Source organism: Poecilia formosa, unplaced genomic scaffold (assembly GCF_000485575.1).
Source record: "Poecilia formosa unplaced genomic scaffold, Poecilia_formosa-5.1.2 Scaffold6, whole genome shotgun sequence".
Taxonomy (NCBI): domain Eukaryota; kingdom Metazoa; phylum Chordata; class Actinopteri; order Cyprinodontiformes; family Poeciliidae; genus Poecilia; species Poecilia formosa.
In genome coordinates this window covers 5,433,675-5,457,302 of record NW_006799945.1, presented here as the reverse complement: position 1 = coordinate 5,457,302, position 23,628 = coordinate 5,433,675, and the positions used below count along the sequence as shown (strand labels likewise).

General features: G+C 38.0%; 1 protein-coding gene across 9 annotated transcripts in view; it reads right to left on the bottom strand.

Annotated features, from left to right (window-relative positions):
- rgs3a (regulator of G protein signaling 3a) overlaps positions 1 to 23,628 on the bottom strand; it is a 142,029-nt gene that overhangs the window by 16,689 nt on the left and 101,712 nt on the right. For all 9 annotated transcript variants that reach the window (XM_007569450.2, XM_016680430.1, XM_007569467.2 and 6 more), the window contains one exon: positions 15,007 to 15,984. In XM_007569450.2, the coding sequence (XP_007569512.1) occupies positions 15,007 to 15,984 (978 nt within the window). The remainder of the gene's footprint in view (positions 1 to 15,006; positions 15,985 to 23,628) is intronic.

The following is a 23,628-nucleotide window of genomic DNA, read 5'->3' as shown; positions in this document are numbered from 1 at the left end:
GAACAAAAGTGGACTTCCATCTTCCTTTTAATACCTATTTATGGAAGTGGAGGTGCAATATACTGCACATAAATTGCATTATACCTCAGAGGGATCATTATAGGCTACAAAAAAAATATATGACTTGCCTACTTTACATGAGTATCAGCTTCTAGGAGGAAGTAGAATCACGACACAAGGGAACGGCTACGTAAATCTGATATTTTTAGAAAGGCCGTCTGACGTACGTCGGGCCACAGGTGGCTCCATCTTCAGCTCTCTCTCCACTTCACTTGCATGCTGCTCTCACCACTTCACGGTTCTCCCGACAACAGCTAAGCACACAAAGGAGGGGGAAGGCCACGCAACTCATAGATCAACCTGATGTTTACTCATGTAAACACTGTAATTCAGAGAGCATACTTAGTTTTTCATTCCACAGTGCTATTAAATGCATAATGTTTAATAGCATTTGCTGTTTTTATTGTTTCAGTGCATTAAAGTTGCAGCACTAATGAGGACAAAAACAAAGATGTATTATAAATGTTTTAATGTAGAGATTCTTAAATGAAGAAATATGTAATATCGGCTAAGTAGGATTGCTAATATGGTGGTTATCTATACATTCAACAGGTGGCTAAAATATTTCTATAACCAGTTGCTAGGCATGAACAAGTTAATAGTATACTTATAAATCAGTTTAAAAAATAAAAAGAGTCTAAGCCAGAGAAAGTACCTGGTTGAAGTTTTCTTGAGATTTATAGAGCAAAGAGTAAAAAATCTGAAGGTCAGGGGAAAAAAGAGAGTACTATAACCTTCTCTTGCATATAATGACAGAAAAAATTGGCCATTTAGAAATAATTCAGTCATGGTATGTTTATTACAAACACACCATCAATCATTTTTATTGGTTCAAAACTATAGTTTAAGTTATGTGGTGACAATAAATTAAAAAGTTGGGGGTCATCTTTTTTTTTCCAGTTGACTGAATTGTTTCACTTATAAAACAATTAGCAGTATAATTATTATTTATTTTCTTTTTGAGATCTTTATCTAGTTTTTTTTTATATCTTAAAGATATATTTTGTGTTGCACCTAAGCAACAGTGCAAATAAACTTTTGAATAGTGATCAAACTTTCCAGCACCACAGCTTACTGAAGCTGGAATGTAGCAGCGTTAAAGTCTTAAATTTAAAAACAAAAGTCTCAAAACTGTCACGCTCGCACATGAATTATAAAGTTTCAAGCTTTCCATGTGATCTCTCAGTCTGATCCTACTCTGGCCCCAAATACACAAAAGAGACTTTCCACACAGCGGCTGTCCTAAAAATAACTTTGGTATGTGTGTGTGCGCGCGCGCGTATGCGTGTGTGTGTTTTACATGCCTGAATGAAGACAGCTAGAGAGCAGAGGATTTGCCAAAGACCACAGGGTGATGTGGCCCCCCGGAGACTAGACATGCAGATGTTGACACAGTGTTATGGGTTTTGCAGATAAAACTTTGGCTGGCTCCATGCACAGGTGTCACTGGAACCTACTGGGGTATTTCTGCTTATAGAAACGTGATAATGATTATACACATACATCTCTAATAGTGCTAATAGTGTGTTTTAGCTTTAGAATGTCATTAATTGACCTTGTCTGTGTGCATTTAAACTCGACCCGCTCTCTCAGGTTGCTTCATTCTTTCCTTTCATTTCATTTCCCAGCTCCTTTGTTTGTATTTCTTTTTTTTTTTATAAGCTGGTGTCTGAACAATGTTTCGGGAACTCAGACAATCTACTTCCCCCTTTAGCGAGGCCATGGCTTGGTGCTACATGTCCTGTCATTGTGTGGCTCCGCCATGTGTGATGTGTGCGTTGGTGGGCCACACTATGTTCACACTGATGTAATGACATCTGTTCAACAGGTGATTTATCCATGAGCAAAAAATAAGGTCAGTTGTTGAGTTACTGGACAATGCTGAAATATCAACTATTAAACTCTGGACATCTTAGTCTCCTCAGGTTGCAGTGTCATCTTGCAGAGGGTTCTTGCAATTTAAAGTTGTGCTGACTAATGTTATTATTATGTTACAACAAAACAGAAGCTAAAACTAGAATTTTGACTTATAAATCACTTCCCTCACACAGGATACTTAAACTCTGTGTATTCAGAGGGAAATTTCTTTAATAAGATAAATTTCCCTCGTGTCCAGTGGGGGAGATATAATCTTTTTCAATTTCACACATCTTTACCAGGAGATAGTCAAATTATAAACAAAACTTGATATGAGTTTGAAATGATAAAAACAAATGATGTGTAGTACAATATTTGTGTCTGTTTTTTAAGCCTATGATGTTGTCCGGAGAGATTTTGACAACTTTCAGGCCTTGGACCTCACAGGGAACCTCACAGGGACCTCACAGCATAAGACATGAGTCATGGTCACAGTCTGTTACCAGACAGTGTTGATTGTAAGTGTGAGACATACAGTATGTTAGCAGCCTGTCAGGCCACAGCATTTAACATGTTGAATTCATCTTAATATAAAGCATAAAATACAGAAAATCAGATTAAACCCTTTCTACTGTTTTATGGAATCTAACATTTGATTGATCTTTTATAAAAAATACAAAAAACTAGAGTAATTTATTTGCTGTAATCAATCTACAATATATGGTTTAAAAAAGGTAAAGTTTACCCTCCAATTTTTTAAGAATTGACCCTGCCAGCCAATCAGAAGCATTGATTCAGAGATGCTGTTTTTCTTGTTATTCAACTGAATTAATCATCTTTCTATGCAGTCAGTTATAACCACTAACCAGATTATACACAACCAATGAACATGACGTTAAACCAGTTGAGAAAAATTAAGGTAGTGAGGAAAAATATATTTTTGTTTTGAATTCTGTTATCTTGCTGAAAATGAGAATAACTAATCAAATCCAAAGTAAACCCTACTTCCATCCAGTGAAAAAAAATTAGATATTTTTAGATTCAACTACTCTGAAATAACAGAGCTTTGGTAAATGTAAGAAAACACATGGCTCCACGAGGTAGGGTACTGTGAAAATATGCACAACCGGTAAAAAACCAGCCTAATTTTCACATTTGTTCAATAATATAACAAGGTTGAATTTGCTGAGCAATGAAAAAACATAGACAACTCATCCCACCCAGATAAAACAAAAAATATTGAAAAACACCTAATAAATACAAAGACCTTAAGAAAACCACACAGCAACTTAAAAGACAATATTAAATTATCCTGAAATCTTTCACATGGATTTGCAAAGTGCATTCCTAAAGATGAGCCTTTGAGTGTTTTCCTTGTGCTTGACATTTTTCCCACAGATATTTGATATCAAAAGCCTCAAGAAAACATTCCTGAAGTATTTTGCCTCAATATTTTCTTTCATACACGATTACATAATTGCCCTAGTGCCATGTTACTTTTTCTTCCCCCATTGTTTCAAAAGGTTTCAGGAAATATTTTTGTTGAACTTCCTTTACAAATGGAAGGAAATTTCAGGGAAAAATAAACGTTTAGCTGCCCATGGATGATTGTTTTGTAACCGTGCCTGGGCGGATGTCCTTGAAAATGTGCACACATGCATTAATTCATAATTCATAGCAAATGCCATCAATCCGCACATACTGTCACTTTTAACAGGTGTTGCTATAATAGTTTGCAACGTCCAAAAATTAACTTAGAGGCGATACTGATTGACATCTGCTCCAAATATATATTGTTACCGGAACCAGTAGTTGAATTGTTTATGTGTGAGGGTCAGGATGTGATTTTAATACAAAAAAAAGAGAGAGAGAGACATAGCACAGTCTGTATTTTGCGATAAATTGTTCTCTGCTTATTCATCAGCTACAAGGATATAGCCGTTTCCTGCCAGAGTATTTCCCATACTGCAGGATGTTCATGAACAATGCAGGTGCAACGTCACTTCTTTAAACTGCTCTAGAAAAAGATGTCAGGTTATCCAGCCCTAGAACCAATGGTACCCATTAAAATGTCATCTACTGCCCAGCAGATGACCTTTAATGTACTTCTGCAAAGTGATGCAAGAACACGGGTCAATGTTTGCAAAAGCAAAATTACACAAAGACATCAAACTTTAAACTAATTTCTTTCTCTGTAAGCACATAAAAAAAGCTGAAACATCTCTACTTGAGTTTGGTGTTTATTCCTCTGCATCCTGCGTTATTCCATCAGTGGTGGATGTGTACAGATTTCTGAGTTTACAACACTAATATACTTTCCAAAATATTTCCTGAGCGATGTTTTTTAAACAGATGTCATCTAAACAACTTTATTCTGGACATAAGAATCATGATATGTGTGTGCACAAGTGAACTGCAGTCAGACATGAAAGATTCCTCAGATTCCCGGGATTCCAGCATTAGTTCCACCTTAAACAAATTTTGCAAACAGATAATCCTGAGGTCTGCATCTACACTGCCATGGGTATACAGCAAAGCTAATACTTTAATCAGGAGGAACGGAATGCATACAATTTTTGCTTAACTAACAACAATGCATATTTTGAACAGATACTGATTATACACATAGTTTTGGGATAGTATCAGATTGGTGTTACACATCCGGCTCTCTTAAGGATGCGGAAACTGCAGTGGCTGGAAAGCATTCCAATTTGAAAGTGGATAAAGAGTTAGAGTTACCTTTCAAATACCAAAGCATAACATTAAAGTCTTAGCAGCTGGACCTAATTAATGCTGTGACAGATGACGTTAGAACAAGTTTCAATTCAGATCAAGTTGGTTATGTAATACCAAACAACCTTGAAAGCTTTAGTCGTACGTTGTTTTAACAATGCCACTTCAGTTTAAGTTGCAAAACGTTGTATAACTGCTACAGAACAAATCCGATAGAGTAGAAACAAGTCGTTGACCTTTATGAGCAACTTCAGCGAAGAAAAACGTCAGGCTTTAAAATATACTACAAAAACATCTTAAAACAAAAGGGATATGCTTTGATGTTAGATTCACAACAGTGTGCGATTACATGAGCAACAGTCTGTTCTGATTTCCTGGGAGGGAGGCAGGAAAGGGCTGTTCCGGCCTGTCAAACTTTTATTTGCATGTCTCTCTCTACCTTCATGATTGTTTGATCGCATCTTGAGAGGACAGAACGTGTGCTCTCATCAACACACGGGCGCTGTTCACTCCAACTCTGGCCTCCTGGGATGTGTAAGTGAGAGTGCATTTCTGTGTCCAGTTTCTGCCAAACACTTACATGTGTCCATAGTTCAAACATGTAGAGTTATGTGCTGATGCAGGCCTATTAGGCTACACTCAGACAAAGCTCAACAAGTTCTTGCTACCTTACTGTATGAGCCTCTTTTTTTTATTTGAGAACATCAAGGCCCTCAGACAAAATCTCCAAGTAGTCCCTTCAAAGTGTCGCCTTCGGAAGAAACAATGCTGGATATTGTAGAAGCAACTTTATAAAATTATATTGCAGTCTTTAGTTTCTGAGATCTGAGCTTGGAAAGATTGTTGATCTAAATCCAATGGTTTTCTGCAAGATCGGCAGTAAAAAGTGGTCAGCCGGTCGGAAATTGAAACCAATCTGTAAATGCACCATCCCTGAGCCGCAACAGCGGTACCTACAGAAAGATTTGTAATTGAAGAGTCTATGAACAGTTAGTATTAATACTTGTGCCAACCACTAACTCTGCTAATTGTAACTCAAATTCAGATCTTTTTGAAATAATAGTGAAATTTGAAGTACACAAGGAATGCTTAATCATGGGAGAGATGTTTCTTAAAGCTTCTTAAAATGTAATGAATAATTTAAAAATCTAACATAAAAGCTATAGTATTTTCCTAAATTAAAGTTTAACTTAGAGTTTGTTTATTTTATGCAGAAAGTATATCGGCATCTCAGAGCTTTACAAAATCAGAAATTTATAAAAAGTAACAGATTATTTGGTGGTTGTATCTCTTTAAAATCATGATAATCGTGATTAATGTTACAGCTATAAAATATGTAAACTTCGTATTTTATAACTGCAATCAGTTGATTTTCCTTGCAGACATTATTAGCAACATAAATTCAGAAACTGTTTTAACTGCGTCACTTTCTAGACACTCACTGCATCTGCAAAGCCAAATCGTGTTGTGATGGTATTTTCTTGCGCATTAAGATATGTCATGTGCAGTTGCTAAAGCGCATGTTTACTGCGACTAGTGCATCACGCATCTTTAAACATTTAGTCTTAGTGTGCATATGTATATGTAAAGAACCATCTACTGCATCAACATTTATGTTACCATTTGCTGAGTCAGTCAACACCGCTATGGCAACAAGCGCTGAAAACACATCTGCGTCATTTCTCGGATTTGCTGCACGTCAAGAGAGTACTGTTTTGTGCCAGTGGCACCGTCGACAGTCCTTCGCCTGACGACTTCAGCACGTACAATACAAAGGTCACTGAGGAAACGGAAACTACTGGAAGTACTACTACTACTGCAAAGTAGATGTTCTTCTTGACTCTTGGCTTACTTTCATTCCACATTTCCAACATTAAGTCAAAACAGGATTTTATGATCTAAAACACATAGCCGGAGTTCACCCTCTTCAAACACCGGGACTTTAAAGCTTTTATGCTTTTATTTCTAGTCGTTTAGAGTTCTGTAATGCCCTGCTTTTTGGTCTACCTACGAAAAATCTGTCCAGCCTTCAGTTGTTACAAAACTCTGCTGCTCATTTGCTAACCAAGACTAAGTGGCGGGCTCATATTACACCTGTTTTGAAATTGTTGCAGTGGCTCCCTGTACGTCTCAGGATTGATTTTTTAGATTCCGTTAGTGGGTTTTTAAATGTCTTAATGGTCTTGCACCATCTCATCTTGCAGAGCTGCTATTAACTTACGAATCCCTGCGGACCCAAAGGTCCTCTGGTACTGGACTATTAACAGGTCTAAGAGTCAGAACACACACTTACGACAGAGCCTTCTTTCCAGTATTACGGCCCCCGTCTGTGGAATAGTCTGAAAGAGAAGCTGAGGGCCGCAGAGCATATGTTGGTGTTTTTAATTGTTTCAAGACCCATATTTGGGAGGGAGGGTATAAAACTGATTGATTGACTGAACTCCTGAAATGATGAATGTGTATAATTCTTGGCTGTATTATTTTTCAGAGTCAAAATAACTAAAACTATTAAACCTTTGTGTTTAATACTTGCCAAGGTTGTCCTTTTCCAGCATTTCTATTCTATTCTATTATTCATGCAAGAAGAATAAAAATCCAGCTGCTGTTTGACTGCCAATTTTTTAAATGTCAGCACTGTTAGAAAATGTCAAGTTTTCCATAATAGTTTGGGTATTGTTACAGCGCCTCAGCCAAGAACATTTGAATGTTCAGTCCGAGATTTCACTGCCGTGCTTCTCTTTTCAATTACGACACAACCTGGACCGCATTTTACTCTTGGATGGATTTCAAAGTACACTAGTATTGCTAATTGACATTGTGGTGCACCAAAATAGAGGATACAGTAAATGGAAAAAGTGCAGTACATTCCCACACCTCCTCAAATCCAGCTTACAAAGGTAACGAGCCAGTAACAGTAAATTAATCACAAACGACTGAGCAATTACATCAGATAAATGATAGTAATTAAAGCACAAGCTGCAGCTTGTGGTGATTTGTTAGAGAAAGTGAGCTCACATGCTGCACGTGCAAAGCTATTTGTCTGTGATAAATATTTGTAAATCAGAGCCTGCACATGCATCTAATTCTAAAACACAGTTTGTAGAGATAATCTAAAAAAAAAAAAATTTAAAATCATTCATAAAAAAATCATAACATCTCGCTGTGTGCTGACGCAGGTTGGCCACGTTTAAATGAAGGATTGCACATTTAAAACTGCCCTACACACATATAGATGCATATTTATATAAATCAGAGCCAGGGAAAATAATTTCACATTTTCCAAAATCAAAATTGTTTGTGTTACACATGCTGCGCCAGACAGCTGAAAGCTGGGAAAAGCTAGAGGTAATTTTGGTGACGAAAAAACAAAACATGTCCAGCTGCAAGCATTAGAGAAAACAGGTCAGAAAACTGATCCTCCGTGATTCTTTGCAAATATTTTTCTATTTAAATGAATTGTCTAAAGTATATTCAAAAAGTAACAGTTTTGTTATCTAACTGAATAGCATTTTTATTCTAATATTCAGAACATTATGCACTGGGTGCTGTTGGTGTGTCTGTACATGGAGCTTTAGATTTTTTTCTCATGCAGACTTTCTTTTGGTGATAGTCACTCACCTCCTCCTAAAAACATGTGGGGCAGAAGATGCATTTTTAAAATCTTATCCTTATGAGATTATAAGCTTATATTCTCTGAGTAAATGCTCAGCAAGAGTCAGAGATTTGAATCAAGTCAAGGACTCTGACAATTGGCAGATTCTTTTGGCCATATAGTCTCAAGATATGTTGATGCAGCTGAAGCAGGAGCTGGAACAGAAATCTGGGTGGAACAATAGGAGGATGTAAAATGGTAAAATGTGAACTTGGCTGTGTGAAGTTGTGCTTCGTATCCAAGTTAAGGGGGGAAAAGAGGGAGTAACTACATCTTTTGGCATATTGTAAATGTAGATCACATTAGTGACTAGCACTTGCTTGTTGCTTTAGATTCTACAGTTATATGCTGTATTATAAAAAGTGAAAGAGACCTCATTTGTAAGATGTCTTTTGTTCAACTCTCAGTGGTATAAGAAAGTGGAAGCAACTAGGAACCCAGCTATTAAGTGACATGCCTTGTATGTATGAAGACATCTTAAAATCTTATTATGTGAATGAAAAGTCAACTTTATACATGGCTGATATAAGCCATGTAAAAAGGGAAACAATTGGTAGCTTCTGCATTTGTGTGTTATGATGATATATGACAGAGCTCAAGCAAAGGTTGGAAAAAGGAAACCAAAACAGAAATCAGTATGACAGCTACAAAGGGTGAAATGACTTTGTCATGCATTTTAAAATTAATTGTCATTCAATATAATGTATGTAAAGTGTAAATGCATATAGGTAGAGCTGTAACAATCTTCCTCCTTCCTTTTCAGCGTCCAGATAAAAACCAAAAAAAAGAGAACGTGGCTCAAAAGCAACAGAAATCTGTAAAGAAACCTTCTGCTAATAAACAGTTCACTTACAGATTTATAATCTTTGATTTCACGGCAGTCTGATGCACATTCCTGCCTGAATGGTGAAGGTCTGTCTGACTACTTCATCTCTTCTGGACCTCTTCTGTTACAGCACTGCCCTCCAAAAATGTGCCTTCACTATTTGTATGTGCATCACTAAAAATAGTGATTTACATGTAAACCAAAAACATTACATTTAGTACAGTCAGGGACATTTGTTGTCAACAGCTCTTTTGGTGAGTAGATGTTACATTTCCTGCTCTGAACATTTGCCGGGTCCCTACGGTAAATATTTACTCGCTAGTCAGTTAGCATTTTCTCTGGATGTATCCAATCCGGCTGCCTTCTGCAAAAATCTGACCTCTCAAGACCTTTTGTCCCAACCAAGTTAATTAACACACACAACATATTTACCTGCAATAATATCAACTAATTCATGTCAACTCAGAAAGGTCCATCTATTTGTGGGATCGATTAGCCTCAAACATCTGCAAAACATTTCAAAATAACTCGCTGGTGTTTCGTTTGATTTTCCTTCAACCTCTTGACTAGTTCAGTCAGTAAAAAAAATATATATATATTTTTAGATTTGATCACATGCCCAGGCCAATGTGAGGTATGAGTTTCTAAACTGATATCAACAAGTACTGGCACAAGTTCGTACTGCAACCATTTAGCTAAAATTAGACAATTAGACAAAGTATTGGAGCTTGGGGAATGGAGAGAGCTGATTAATAAGTTTGTCCTGGAAGGGTCTGCTCAGCGAGAAGCACAGGCACCAACAGATGACGTGATAGAACCAACGTGAAGATTTTTGGAATCGAGCCGAAAATACTATGTTTAGGTTCCCGTGAGTGTTTATTCTGCTTATCGCAATTTGGTGTTTAGAAGAGGTCATAGTGACAGAAGGCAACCTCTTCTCTGAAGGTACATTATTCCAAACACGATGTTCTGAGCTCTTTTCCGTGTACTCGGCTTTCACGTATGTTTGTGTTCTAAAGTGATGCATGATCCAGACGTTGCTCATGCCTTTTTTATTAGTATTTGACTACTGCACAAAAGCCAAACAAGTTAGTACAAAAATTAATCATTCACCTGAGCCCAAACAAAATACCAATAAAACTTCTATTTGCAAGAGCGTGTATTGTTCTGTTTTTTTTTTTCCTTCTTCTTTTGGATTGATGTCTTTGAATCAAATGGACTTTTTGGATTTTACTCGAGGTAAATAGGTGAGTAGTAGTTTTGGCACATTACACGACCAAAGTTACATTTTTATTAGGTACCTCCATAACATACCCAGATCAAATTAACAAACTAATAAGTTAATTCAGTTTCATTCCTCCACTGGGCAAGGCATTTAACCCAAACCTGCATGTCAAAGGATTAATATGTGTGTGATTTGGTGGAAAGTAATTAAAATGGTCACTGGGATGAGGGTGATCTTGAGAATGAATAATAATGCAGTCCAGATTCCACTGAAAAACTTAAAACTTGAATTAAAACTTGAATTTAAGCCAATTCTAAAGAAATGGACCAGATGGAATTTGTCGTCAGCTTCCAATTGAAATATTGAATTGACAGATAAGTCACAGAAAATGTGTTTGGTGCAACTGACTGACATTTTTTAATGCTTTGGCATTATGAAGATTGATATCAGTAGTGAGCCAAACTAACTATAACCAAACCTTGCTTCTTAAGGCACATTTAACTACTAATTGAAAACCAGGTCACTTAAAAATTGCATAAATAATACTGCTTCTCGATTTTTCCTAAAGCTTCATGAACTAACTACCAACGCAGTTTTCATTTTATTCTTTAGTTGTAGCTCTTTGTATTGGCTAGTAGTCTCTTTTCAAAACAAATTATGTGCACAGCATCTTTAAGCTGTTGATGCACAAAAAAGTTCCCTTTTATTATGTAAAAATACATTTAAATCTAAATTACAATTACAAAAAGGAGAAGGGATGCCTGCAACAAAAATAAAACACAGCAATAAGTGTTGCTTGTGCAATCAAAAAGTCAAGCATTTGTGAAATTCTCAACAGACAAATTTTACAATTGGGAGCTATTCACTCAGTTTATCGTGCAAGGACGAAGGTTGAACCTTATATTAATTCAGTTTTAAGCAACTGAGTCTGACAATACTTTCACCAAACTCTGTTTTTACTTTGAACATATTCCAACCGATTTCCATCTCACCCTGCCTGACTCAGCTTATGATCGGCACAATGATGAATTATGATCGAATCCAAGCATCCGTAAACATATTAAAATTGTTTCCTGCAAACTGCTGTAAAGAGCGCTGATATTTACTCCATCTTCAAACAGGCATTATGTATGACCTCATGAACAAAATATTTGGCTTGTGAAAAACACAGTAAATAGACCAAACAAGCACTATGTTTTGTCATCAAGCAATATAAAGCATGACTTTTCAGAGTGAATTTAAAATGGAAATGAACTCAAGGTGGTAGTTTAGAGTAGCTTGCAAAAGCATCCACACCCGTTGAACTTTGCCACATTTTATCAGATTGTAACCCCAAATTTTAATACATGTGATAGACAACAGGAAGTAGTAAATAATTGTGAAAGTGAAAGAAAAATTATAAATGGTTTCCAAACTAATTTACAAACAAGAATCTGAAAAGTGTGATGTGCATATGACCTAAAACAAATTACAAAAAATGCACCCGAGTACAACCATAAGTCGTCAATTAGTAAGCACAGCTGCCTGTGTAACTGATCCAAATAATAATACACATCGCCATGCATGCACCCTCCCCGCAGTGGAATATGGTGATGGCGTCATCGTGCTGTGTAGATGTTTTTTTCAGAAGTGACAGGGAAACTGCGTCATTAGGAAGAGGGACTAAATAGGAGGTATCACAAGAAAATCTCTTGTAGCAACAGGCTACAGAATGGGGTAAAATATTTTCCTCATGCAGCCAGAGAAACAATGGTTAGCATCACAGGCATATCCATTTGCAAGGATGACCTAATCAAAGTTCAGATCTAAATCAAATTGTGTGTGAGACTTTACTCCTAATGATCACTGACACTCCACATCCAGCCAGATGGAGCTCGACCTTTTTGCAAAGAAAAATGAGCAAAAACTTGAGTGTATAGACGTGGAAGACATATTTTGAGCTTACATTGGGTTTAGAAAATTCTGACCTAATTTGTCCTTCTTTCCCTGGCAGCAGCGCCGTTAAAACATTATCTAACAAATATTCTGAGTTGGCTAAGGAGACAATTTATTCCTCAGCGTCTCCTTGAATGTCGTTGGCCCTACTTGCGTTGTTGATAGCCCATAGGGGGAAAAAATCCAGTGAGAGGAAAAAGTGCAGAGCGGAAAGAAAGGCAGGAGCAGAGCTGGTGCCGGTTAAGGGCCAAGTAAACACTGCCTGGCAGGAGAAAACAGAGGTGACACAAAGAGCTTCAGATAGTGAAGTGGTGGGACACCAAAGCAATTATCGCAGGTTCCTCTGCAATTCTCAGAATAGCCATGATTCCCCCATATTAAAGTTACGAGCCAAATGCGTCAGGTTGAACACAAAGTAAATCAATGAGACAATTTTGATTATTTAGTGATGAAAGGAACTGCACTCAATCTGAAACCAAAGTCAAACAAAGTCCTTTGAATGGTAAAAAGAAAAGGTGAAACTGACTAGCTATAAAAACCAAAATAACTCTTGAAACTCATTCCAAAGAATCTTTCAAAACAACAGATTTTTATTGGAGGTTAGATTATGTGCAAGCATCTGGCCATAATCGTCAGAATAGTTACATTATTAGTACTATATGTTGCAAATATTTTATTTTAAATGTCATCTGTCTTTAAGTCTTTTGAACCAGTACAATACTTAAAGCCAACGAGATTAAAGTCCATGTTGAAGCACAAATTTAATTTCTGAACAAATCAGTCCAAAGGTGAAATAATAAACTTCTTGTCCTCTGGGGATGAACAGAAATCCACAACCTATTCTGCTTCTCAAAATGTTGCAATGTTTACAAAATTAAAAGTGCTGGTGGAGGGTTTAAGGATTCTTCCAAATAGTGGAAACAAACCCCTCAAAGGAAATGTGTCCATGACGCCAATAGGTAGTAAAATTACCCTTGAATCTGCCAAGACAAACAGGCTCCAGCTCCGTCTGCTGCATTCCTCTGCTGCAGAGTGCACTCACAGCCATTTAAGGCTGTCGAGTGTGCTGACAGACTGATGGAGGGAGAAGCAGATAAGGAGGAGCAGCACTTGTGATTTTGTTTGACGATAAAATGTGCTCTTGATTACCTCTGTAACAAGTTTGTCATTAAGTCCGGCGAATGTCAACAGAATCTTGATGTGATTGTCCTCCTGATCTTACTTCCATTCGTTCTTCGTTTGTCAACTCTCTTCGTGTGTGTACGTTCTCTCTGGCTGCAAGATGATTTGTGTGTGCTACAGTAAATGCGAGAGAAATGTAAAAGTGTGTGTCAAAACACTTTTCAGCTAACAAGTGAGCCATGAGAAGAAGGATGTTTCAGTTTAATTTCTGCACAACTGATGAAAACAGCACAGCGCTGCTGGTCGATAGGGATGCGATGCTCCCCTCTGCTGGTCAACTTTGGGAACTGCTACCAGCAAAAGAGAATTACTGCTACACATCACTAATTACAATCATAATTGTGGTTGTATGTGTATGCAAACACAAACAACTTGTCATCAGTTGGAATTGCTTGATTTAGTATATTGTTTTATGCATTTTATTAAAATCCAGTCTTTAATTGTGCTTGTGTTAATGTGTCAGAGAGTGTTGAAGATAAAGCTTAATGGTAAAAAGTGGGTATAAATATTGAGCTTAAAACTTTACACACTTGTTTTGGATAAGATAAGTACATTTAACTTTAATTGCATATCGGAAAATGTTAGTATTTACATTGTATCATCAAAGCTATCTTTGCAAATCTCATGGGGAACTGCTCAATCTCTAATCAGAAATGGAAAGAAGATGGCACCTACAGCAAAGCTACCAAGACATGGGTGGGAGAGGAGTGGCAGAGATGAGAAGAGTTCCCATAATCTAACAATCTGGGTAAGGAGACATCCATGGTAGCTCTGGACGACCCATTGGAAACCTACTGACACAACGACAAATAGTCGTGCATTTTTAGTGAAATGCGGTCTGACCAAAACCAGTGTTGAGAGAAATCCCTAAGATGTAGCATTTGCATTCCTCCCCAACTTAGGGGACACAGCAAGCACATAGATGTGGATTGATCTGCACACATTTTTTAGCCCTTGTGTGGTAGAAAATTAGCACTGCACATGGCTCTAAAAAGACAATTTCTATAATGAAACATTGTTAGTGGCATCGCGATGGTGTTGAGTTGCTCTTCTTCTGTAGGGACGAGAAAGCTAGTCAGAGTTTATGGAAAAACTGACAACTCATGCTGACAGTACAGGTTATTATTGGTAAAAAGGAAAATGCAGAAAGCTACACACTAAATCTCCCCACTTCACATCTATGCCCTGCTTTGTGTTGGTCTATCACATAAAATTCTCCAAAAGCATGCAAGTTTGTGATTGGGTATGAATGCTTTTGCTTGTTGTGCTACACTATCAATATGTTTGGTAGAAATTTGAAAGCATCATAAGATTCCTCTTGTGTACTTTCTCATGTTCGCCACTTGATGTCATCCTTTTTACACAGACAGCAGGCTGTATAATGTGTCAAGGAAATGTAGCAAAAGGAAAGTAACACTTTTAATAAAACAGATAAAAATCATATAAAAAATAATATAAACCAGCCTTAGTGTATGCATGTGTTGCTGGGGTTTATATTTGCTTTGTGGTAATCTCATTCAGACTCAACTTGCTCACCTTCCTCCCAGAGAAAAGCATGCACAGCTGGTGCATGGAGCCCCCGTTCTTCATCAGCTCCTTCTTCAAGGTTTTGGGTGAAGGAAGCGTCCAGCCACCCTTCGGGTGCACACCCCCAGCCTCCAGACAGTTGATGGCATTGTCAGAGGTGAAGCAAGGCGTGCGGGGTTCCTGCAGGAGGCTGCCTTCGCTGTGCGTGCGCCGCCGCAGGGAGTTTTGCACGCTGAGCCGCCCTCCGCCGTGCTTCTCACACGTGGCTCCCTCCACCATGCTCCGGCGCTTGCTGTCAGTTCGCTGTAAGTAAGCGTCATCGCTGTCGTCTTCGTCGTCCTCCTCTGACTCTTCCTCCTCATCCTCGTCGTATTCTTCTTCGTCTGTGTTGGGGGAGGAGAGGGCGTCGGCGCTGAAGGAGCGATCGAGACGCAGCTCGGGGATGACAAATGAGGAGGATGAGGAGGAAGGTGGGGCATTTGTGTCAGGAGGCTCGGAGACATTGTCTTCGTCTGTGTTTGACACAATGAGGTTTAAGTTGGCCTCTTCTTCATATCCATCTTCTTCCTCTGCATCTTCATCTTTCTCCCCTTCCTGACTCCTTTTGCTGTTCCCCTCCTCCTCCTCCTCCTCTTCTTCCCCCGCCGTCTCCTCCACATCTTTACTCTCTTTCCATATGTCCATCTCGTGCCCGTCTATGCTCTTTGAGTCTTCGCCTTCTGTGGAAGGAGGTGGTGTGGGAGGCACCTTATGTCGGTCCCCTGATCCCAACAGACCTCCGAGGGGCATGTAGACTTCATCCAAAGGTGTGAGTGGCTCTGAGGGATGAGGACTTCCGAGCGTCGCAGGCTCCGAGGGGCTGGAGGGATACAGGCTGCTGTCCTCACCTTCAGGGCTGTGCGTCGGCATGTGGAGGCCCACACTTTCCCTGTCTCCTTCTACGCCACCCAGCTCACAAGAAGAGGCATCCACCTTAGGCTCCAACATCTACAAAAGACAAAGAAGAAAAAAAACACAGGAGGATGAAAGATGGTTAGATTTTGCTTGATAGAGCAGGAGAATACAAACTGCAAATTGTATTTTACAACCGGTTCATTCTGCAGCATTACATGTTTGTGTTGACCCCCGTCTGCTATGAGATGCAACATTGAGGGAAGAGTATGCAATAATAACGTCTTTTTAAAAGGTCAAAGTGTCAGTTTCAGCTATGGTAGTCCTGCCATTGACCTCAATGTTTTGACTGGAAGGGACAGAGAAATGGATCCCAAATACAACCACAGAATCAGTGGGAGGATAAAAGAAAAACTGATCAAATCTGGCAGTCGAGCTTCCAAGGCGTCATAAAACCATAGTCTGGGTAAAATCCAGTCTGGGTAAAAAATGCCTGACACATCTTTTCATTAATGCAGACAGGAACTTCATATTTACTGGTCTCTTCGCTGCTGCTACAAACTTCAAGAGTCTTTGCAGTGGTCTTTTCAAACTAAGGTGCTAATAAGGTTTTCAGAAACCCAAGTGATAGAAAAGAAGAAGCTTCTCCCTTCACTACCTTGTCTTCTTCCTCACTGGTTTCTTTGCTGAATAATATTTGTCAATATAAAATACTTCCTTTCCCCAGTTTAGCACGGAAAGTTATATTTTCTGCTTTCTGCTTCACCTCCTTCTCAAAATCTGCCGGTTTAAAATGCATCTTTAACCTCCTCCTGCTTCCACATTCAAGCTCACTGAGCCCTGTGGGTGGATCATTACAAATTCATTTTGAGTGGGCCAGCACCAGATCAGAACCACAGAATTTGCTTGCAAATATGACAAAAGGTTGCAAGAGGTTTAAACAAGTCACACTGTTTTGGGGAATTAGAAGTCACAATTTGGGTTTTAGTTTAATCGTTCACTGTGGATTAACGAGAAACTTCTGGCTTCTGAATGTTTTTTTTTGGAAAGTGATAACAGCCCAGTTGCCCTTTCTTTATTTGGCCAAACAATCGTAGCTTTTGACATCATTTAGCAAATATTGTTGATGTTTTTTAAATGGACATGACCAATGAAACAGCACTGCTACCTCTTATAGTTCTAGAAATTTTAAAATGCATACGAGAGTGAATATAATTTTATAATTGGTGGTTTTTGGGTGACTGTTTTGGTCACCTGGTTAAAAATCAGACACACCTGGTTTGTCCAAGCAGAAACTAATAAATGGACTGAAATTACATATACATATATTTAAGCCATATCAAACCAACCAAAGTACTTACACTCTAAAGTTACTGTAATTTAGATTGATCATACATCCATCCACACATACTCTTATATTATTAACACCGTTATACTGCAACCCGGAAGGCTTTTTTAAAGTTTATTGTTTTTGTCCGCAAATCAAAGCTGCAATCAAAGTCACAGCCTTCCATTTGCCAGAGGACCGCTCTGACTATTGAACCACAGCAACCCCAAAACACACAACTGGTGTAGAAACGGAGAAAGCAGATCAAGATTAAGGTCCTGGAATGAACTCTATGAAGTCCCAACATTTGCCCTATTAAAAATTTATTGACTGTGCTTAAAAGCTGAGTCAATGCACGGAAACAAACCACTAAAATGAACTAAACCATTTCTGCTGACCAGAGTGGTCACATGTCCAGCCAGAACTCTACTAGAACTATATTGATGGCTACCAACAGAACAAACCAAGTGCATCTTGCTCAAGAGCATTTTTCCAAGCATTAGTGGGCATGCATGTACTTTTGAGTCATAAGTGGACAGAAGAAAATCCATAACAAATTCAAGCTTGTGGAGCTTAATCTTTATTGTGTATCACTGCAAGTTTATGTCACATAATTATCCCATCCTGGAACAAAACACCAAACACCAAAGTAAACTTCTGATTGGAGCTTTAGGCATTGAATTAAATAAAAAAAAAGAGGCTTAAAACTGTATGAAAACATTAGCCATCATACCAAAGTAGAGTTTTACTGACCCTGCTTGTGAATCAAAACCGAGGATAACAGGACTGTAATCAAATAGATTACAAACCCCTGTATAGTTTTAAACTCTTCAGCCAAGTATGTCAAATCAATTCTGTATATTGAGGTCAGCTCTCAATATTGTGAAGGGCTTCATTGTGCTGAACGACTAAACCCATGATGTCGATCTGCAGTCACAAGATACTGTTATGTTTCAACCAGAAATGATGTCGTCTTCTCTCAGATATGCAGATATTCTAAAGATAGAAATAAGTTATATAAACCATACTTAAAATCTCCAAAGAGTTTATTAAGAATCAACAACTTTAAGCCAATATCTAATTTCTCAGAGCACTGTATAAAAGTTTGACATAAAAATCATTAAAAATAAAATTCTGTTTCTTCTATTCAATTGTACAAAAAAACAACAGTAAAATTGCATAATACTTGTGAGTAAAAAGTGTAAACACTCTTGACAACATACTTGTTTTTATTCAGACAACACAGATATTGCATAATATTAGTTGTGCATGTGTTTATTGTCAGCTACCTATGGCTGAAAGGATTTGCCTAATCAGCCAACTGCAAGATTTAATCCCTTTATGTCGATTTGAACACCGAGAGGTTTAAGAAACCTACACCGACTCCAACTACAAGCTTTGAATAAGTGGGTACTTTGATCCTCAAGGGTTCTTTCTCGCTTCGTCTGACTGTGACCTTCATGGATGCAGTTAAGGGGGATTAGAGTATCTAGGTTGTTTCTTGATGACGGGGTAGCATAAACTAGAATATTTTGGAGCGGAGTGAAGTAGAAAAATGCTGGATGACCTGTTATTCAGGTATGTGGTATAATCAGAATCTGAGTGCATTGAGGAGACCGGCCCCCAGAATTATTTGCAGACATATTTGGCATTTTTTATGCTCTCAATGGTTACAAAAAAGAAAGCTACACACGGCATCTGATTAATCTGGCCACTGAGGATATTGGTAATGCGATACTGTGTTAAGATCAAGGAGGGTTTCGCTCGCTGATAAAAGAATTGCTCCATCTCACACACATACAGGTGTATCTCAGGGGTACGGTGTAATTCTCTGCTGGTAATGGAACCAGAATCAGACACTGAAAAACAGGCACTGAGGTCTGTGATCCAGTTAACACTGTTCTTTTTTTTTTTTTTTTTTTTTGCTGAATGGCTGCTGCTCAGCTGTGCTTTGCTTTGATTTTTTTTTTTTTTTTTTGGTTTGACCTCCTTTCTATTCTTTTCCGTAATATTCTATCAAAGTGTTTTGTGATGAAAAAAAAAAAAAGTTCTTACTGCAAGCCTGAAAAGATTTAGTATAACGTGAAAGAAAGGCAGCCTTTGGAAAAATCTGGGGCCCCTTCATAGACTTTCTATCTGCTCTGGAATTAGTCGACCGGGGGGTTGTACTGTGAATCTTCTTGGACTAACTTCATCTCATGTCATTTCTTCATATGAATAAGTGCGGATGGATATAGGTATAAACTGCTTATATGACTGTGTAGAGATGCAAATGCATGGAAAGCGAGAGTCATGAAAAGGGAGGAGGGTGAAGGTAGGACGGGAAGAACTGTATGATTTTTGTTTCCTTTTTTTGCTTTGCTTTCTTAAAAACTTTGTTAAATGGGATTATGTGAAGGATGTTTGAATTTACAGTGATTTGGGGAATTAAAACTGGTCTTTAAAAACAAAGCGAAGGGAAAAGAGAAGAAATAAGATGAAATAAAGGTTTTTTAACGAGCGTCTGTCCTCAATCTCAATTCGGATCTGTGTGGAACTCTCTGTAAAGGAAGTATTTTTTTAGCCGGTAAGATCTGGGGATTACATTCATAACATGCTGTGCAAAACTTTTAATGCTCATGTTCTTGTTGGTTACTAGGTTAGACTCGGTTGAATTTAATTTACAAGCCTAACAAGCTATAAAATTACCTTTTATGTGTTTGAATGAATGTGTGTTCAGGATAATGAGAATAGAAAAAGACAAAATGGTCTAAATTAAATGTATGGAATGTAAAAAGTCCTTCTTTGTTTCTGAAATTATGACTTTTATATTCTATATTATAAAGTCCAAAGAACAAGACAGTGGACTCCATCATTTTTTTCAGTAGGTGGATTTAAATTGAACAATTTCCCTGAGTTTTTCATTATTTGACAGAAATCCTGTTCAAAATATACTTTGAAGAAAACTTCAAAATATGGTATGTTCAGCATAACTTCAAAAAGCATAAGAATATCTTCAAACTAAAAAGAAAATGGTAAAGCCTTCGAGTGGGGCTTTGGTGCCTGGAAAATTCAGTTTTTGTTCTTTGTGAGCAGCTGGATTTTTCTGTTTTGGGATTTCACTGTTTCTAGCTTAAAACAACAAAGGTTTAGACTGCAAAAAAACTTTGTAGGCTTGAGTTGAGGAAAAGTTCACAGTTTGGTCTTCATTATTTGAGAATCCAAAGAGTGTTTTTTTTTTTTTTTTTTTTTTTTAAATGGTGGAATTTGATGCCTGAGGTTGGAAGCTGAGCTTGTGAAAAACACGACAGACTTTCTCCTCCTTTGTTAGGGAGGCTCATATAGCTGCCTGAAGGGGATACAGGCTTCTCATTTTCTACTTCTGAGTGTCCTTAACCTTCCTGTGATCCCCCTTTAATGGTTCATAATACTGGTACAAGCAGGACATTAAGACTTCTCAGTTTTCCTCTGGGTACTTGGGAGGTATTTTTAGAAAGAAATGCACTTTTTGTGAAAGCATGGAAGGAAATAAATTATAGTGAAGCCACTGTGTTTCTCCACTGTGTTATTCTATACTCTCTTATTCTTTTTTCATATATACATCATGTCTATATTTTATAGAGTCAGTGTTTTTGATTACCTCCTGAAGATAATCATATTTTCAGTATGTTACTTTGCAACCATTGTTAATTTTGAAGTATCATGGGACATTGTTATCGTGAGATCATGTGGGATTTTGCCTAAAGCAGCTGCAGCTTCTGGTTCTTTCTGGAGCTTGGTTAGCCCATCTTACATACTCAGTCTCACACAACAACTCTTCTCTATTAAGGTTATGGTCTAAGACACAGCTGAGTCACCTGTCTTGTCAGATACACAATTCTTTTCGCATTCCTTGCACAAAACGCGTACGTAAACAGAAGCAAACAAAAACATCCACATGAGCTTCATTGTTCAAACTCACAATTATTCCTTATCCAAATATATAAAACAATAGCAAACTAACAATTCAAAATGCTTTTCTTAAAAAAAATAAATAAAAAAAAAAGTAAAGTTTTTGGCTATTCTCGTTTATACCATGTCTCTCATTTGGGTTCCCTATAAATACAAAAGAAAGCGAGCAAGCTAACATGGAAACAGTCATCTGGGGTGCATCAGGTCTTTGCTTCTGAGCCTCCATTCATGCAAGCACATGTGTATTGTGCACGTGCATGTGCACAATACACGTTCTCGAATGCATCGCAAAGTCAGCAGTGATTCAACAGAGAAATGCCTCTCTCACCGACTCATTTAGGCAAGCAAACAAAACCTGAACTAAACAAGCAGGGAGAAGGAGATGCGGAGCGAGAGCCCGAATACACGTAGGTGACAAAGTGGATAAGACAAGCAGAAGGGAGGAGGGAAGTCAGTGAATGGCAATGACACAGAAATTAGACGAGTAAGTGGGAGAGGAAAGGAGACGTTTGGAGTGGAGAGGTTTAGTGACTAAATTCTAATTAAAGCCACGCTACTTCATCAGTAAAGCCAGAAAAAAAACAAAAAAACATTTTGGCTTGGTGACTTTCTTTTCCCATTATATGTGACATTGATGTATCACATTAGAAATGGTACCATTACTTACATTAAGTGATAGAAGGCAGCCATGCTGGGTTCTCAGATTTAGCTCATGTGAGTTATAAAGCCTCCTCATGGTGAGTTTACATATTATGAACAAATTTATCTAAAGCCAGCTAATCCAAAAATTTTACCCAAATGTTGTTACATATCAAGGTTGTTGGTGAGAATCCAAATGGCAACAAGACAGAGGGAAGAACCTGATGGAGAGTGAACTCATTGAAAACTCAAAGGAATCTCAGGACACAGAAACCATGAAGAGAACAAAAGTAGAATCCAGCAATGCAATAAGAAATCAAGGAGCTTACGTGCTGAGAAGGAATGGCGAGAAACATAGAAACTAGGTAAGTACAATCAGCAGAATGCAGAGCGGCTCGGGGTGAAATCTGAGGCAGTGAACTAAGGGATGAATAATGGGCACAGCAGCAACTGAATGAAAACACACAGGATCTAACAAATGTTCACAAATCATTCAAAAAATTGAATATATGTAGGGTATTAAACAAAGCTTTTAGCGCACACTGCTCCTGTTGATCCAAAAGGAGAATATTTATGCATTTTGGAAATTAAAATGTTCCTCCTAAATATAAGGCAAAATAAAAATAGCATTTCCCAAAACTACCCAGACATTTCTAACTCCCACGTGTCATTAAAAAAAATCTCCTAAGAAAGAAAACAAGTTATAGCCTCTCTACTAACACCGCCCTCACACATTTTTAGAGTGACCTCTGTAGCCTTTAGCATCAGCTGCTAGTCTTTCTAGCCATACTTTTATTACACTGAACAAATAGCCGGGTTCAGTTTTGTTTCCTCAATTAGGCTTAGGTCTCGACTTTAATAAAGAAATAGATCAGAGGGGGAAAAAAAAAACACAAAAACTTTGAATTTATAAGATCTGCATTTATATGTAGATCGGCACTGTTCCACTTTGTGAAAAACAATAATATTTTGAAAGTCAAATGTGTTGGGGAGGAAAAATAGCCCCATTTCCTGCAGTCTATCGCCCAGGGATAATCATGTGACCTCGTGTGTCCCATAGTTACCACGGCAACAAGAAACCCATCCCAAGGGGAGCAGCTGCACCGTGCATTTTCCAAAAGCTAAAGGTGGGTTTTATATAACTTCCCAGGTCATTACATCTTACCCCTAAACCCTTCACGCTCACCAGAAACAAGGTGCCATCTTTATCTTTCCTTCTCTACTTTAATTTGCTGCGTCACTTCTGTTTTTAAGAAAGTAATTAAACTGACAAGATCCCTTGCACAAGTCTACTTTGCCTATCCGTAGCAGCTGATGGTTTAATGAATTAAACATAATGCTAAATTCACCTTTCCCATTCACCGCATTAAGACCAACTCATTTCAATTAGACAAGCTGTCAGAAATCTTGAGCGCCGGCACACAAGAGCACATAAATTCTCCTCCTCCTTGCTCCTTCCTGTCAATATATTCTCTCTTCCACTCACAGACTCTGAATCTGTATAACAGCAGTTTGGCTGAATGTCTGAGTGATGCAACGTTTGACTCGCCTTTACCCTGTTCAATACCTTCCTTTACTCACTGAGTGATCCCATTGATTTCTTTAAAGGATGTGTAAGGTTAGACAAATTTGGAGAACACATCCTGTTTACATAGCCCAGAGGGCAAACGTAAAACAAACATGTCAATACAAAAGAGAAATGAGAAAGCAAGAACAGGTTTAATCTTATTTTTTTTCCAGTGTGTGTTATCTTGTTCCAAATACTCAGTGAATCATCATGACTGCATCTGTGAAAATAAGTGTATGGGAAACACAGTATATTATATTTTTACTTTATTTTCTGA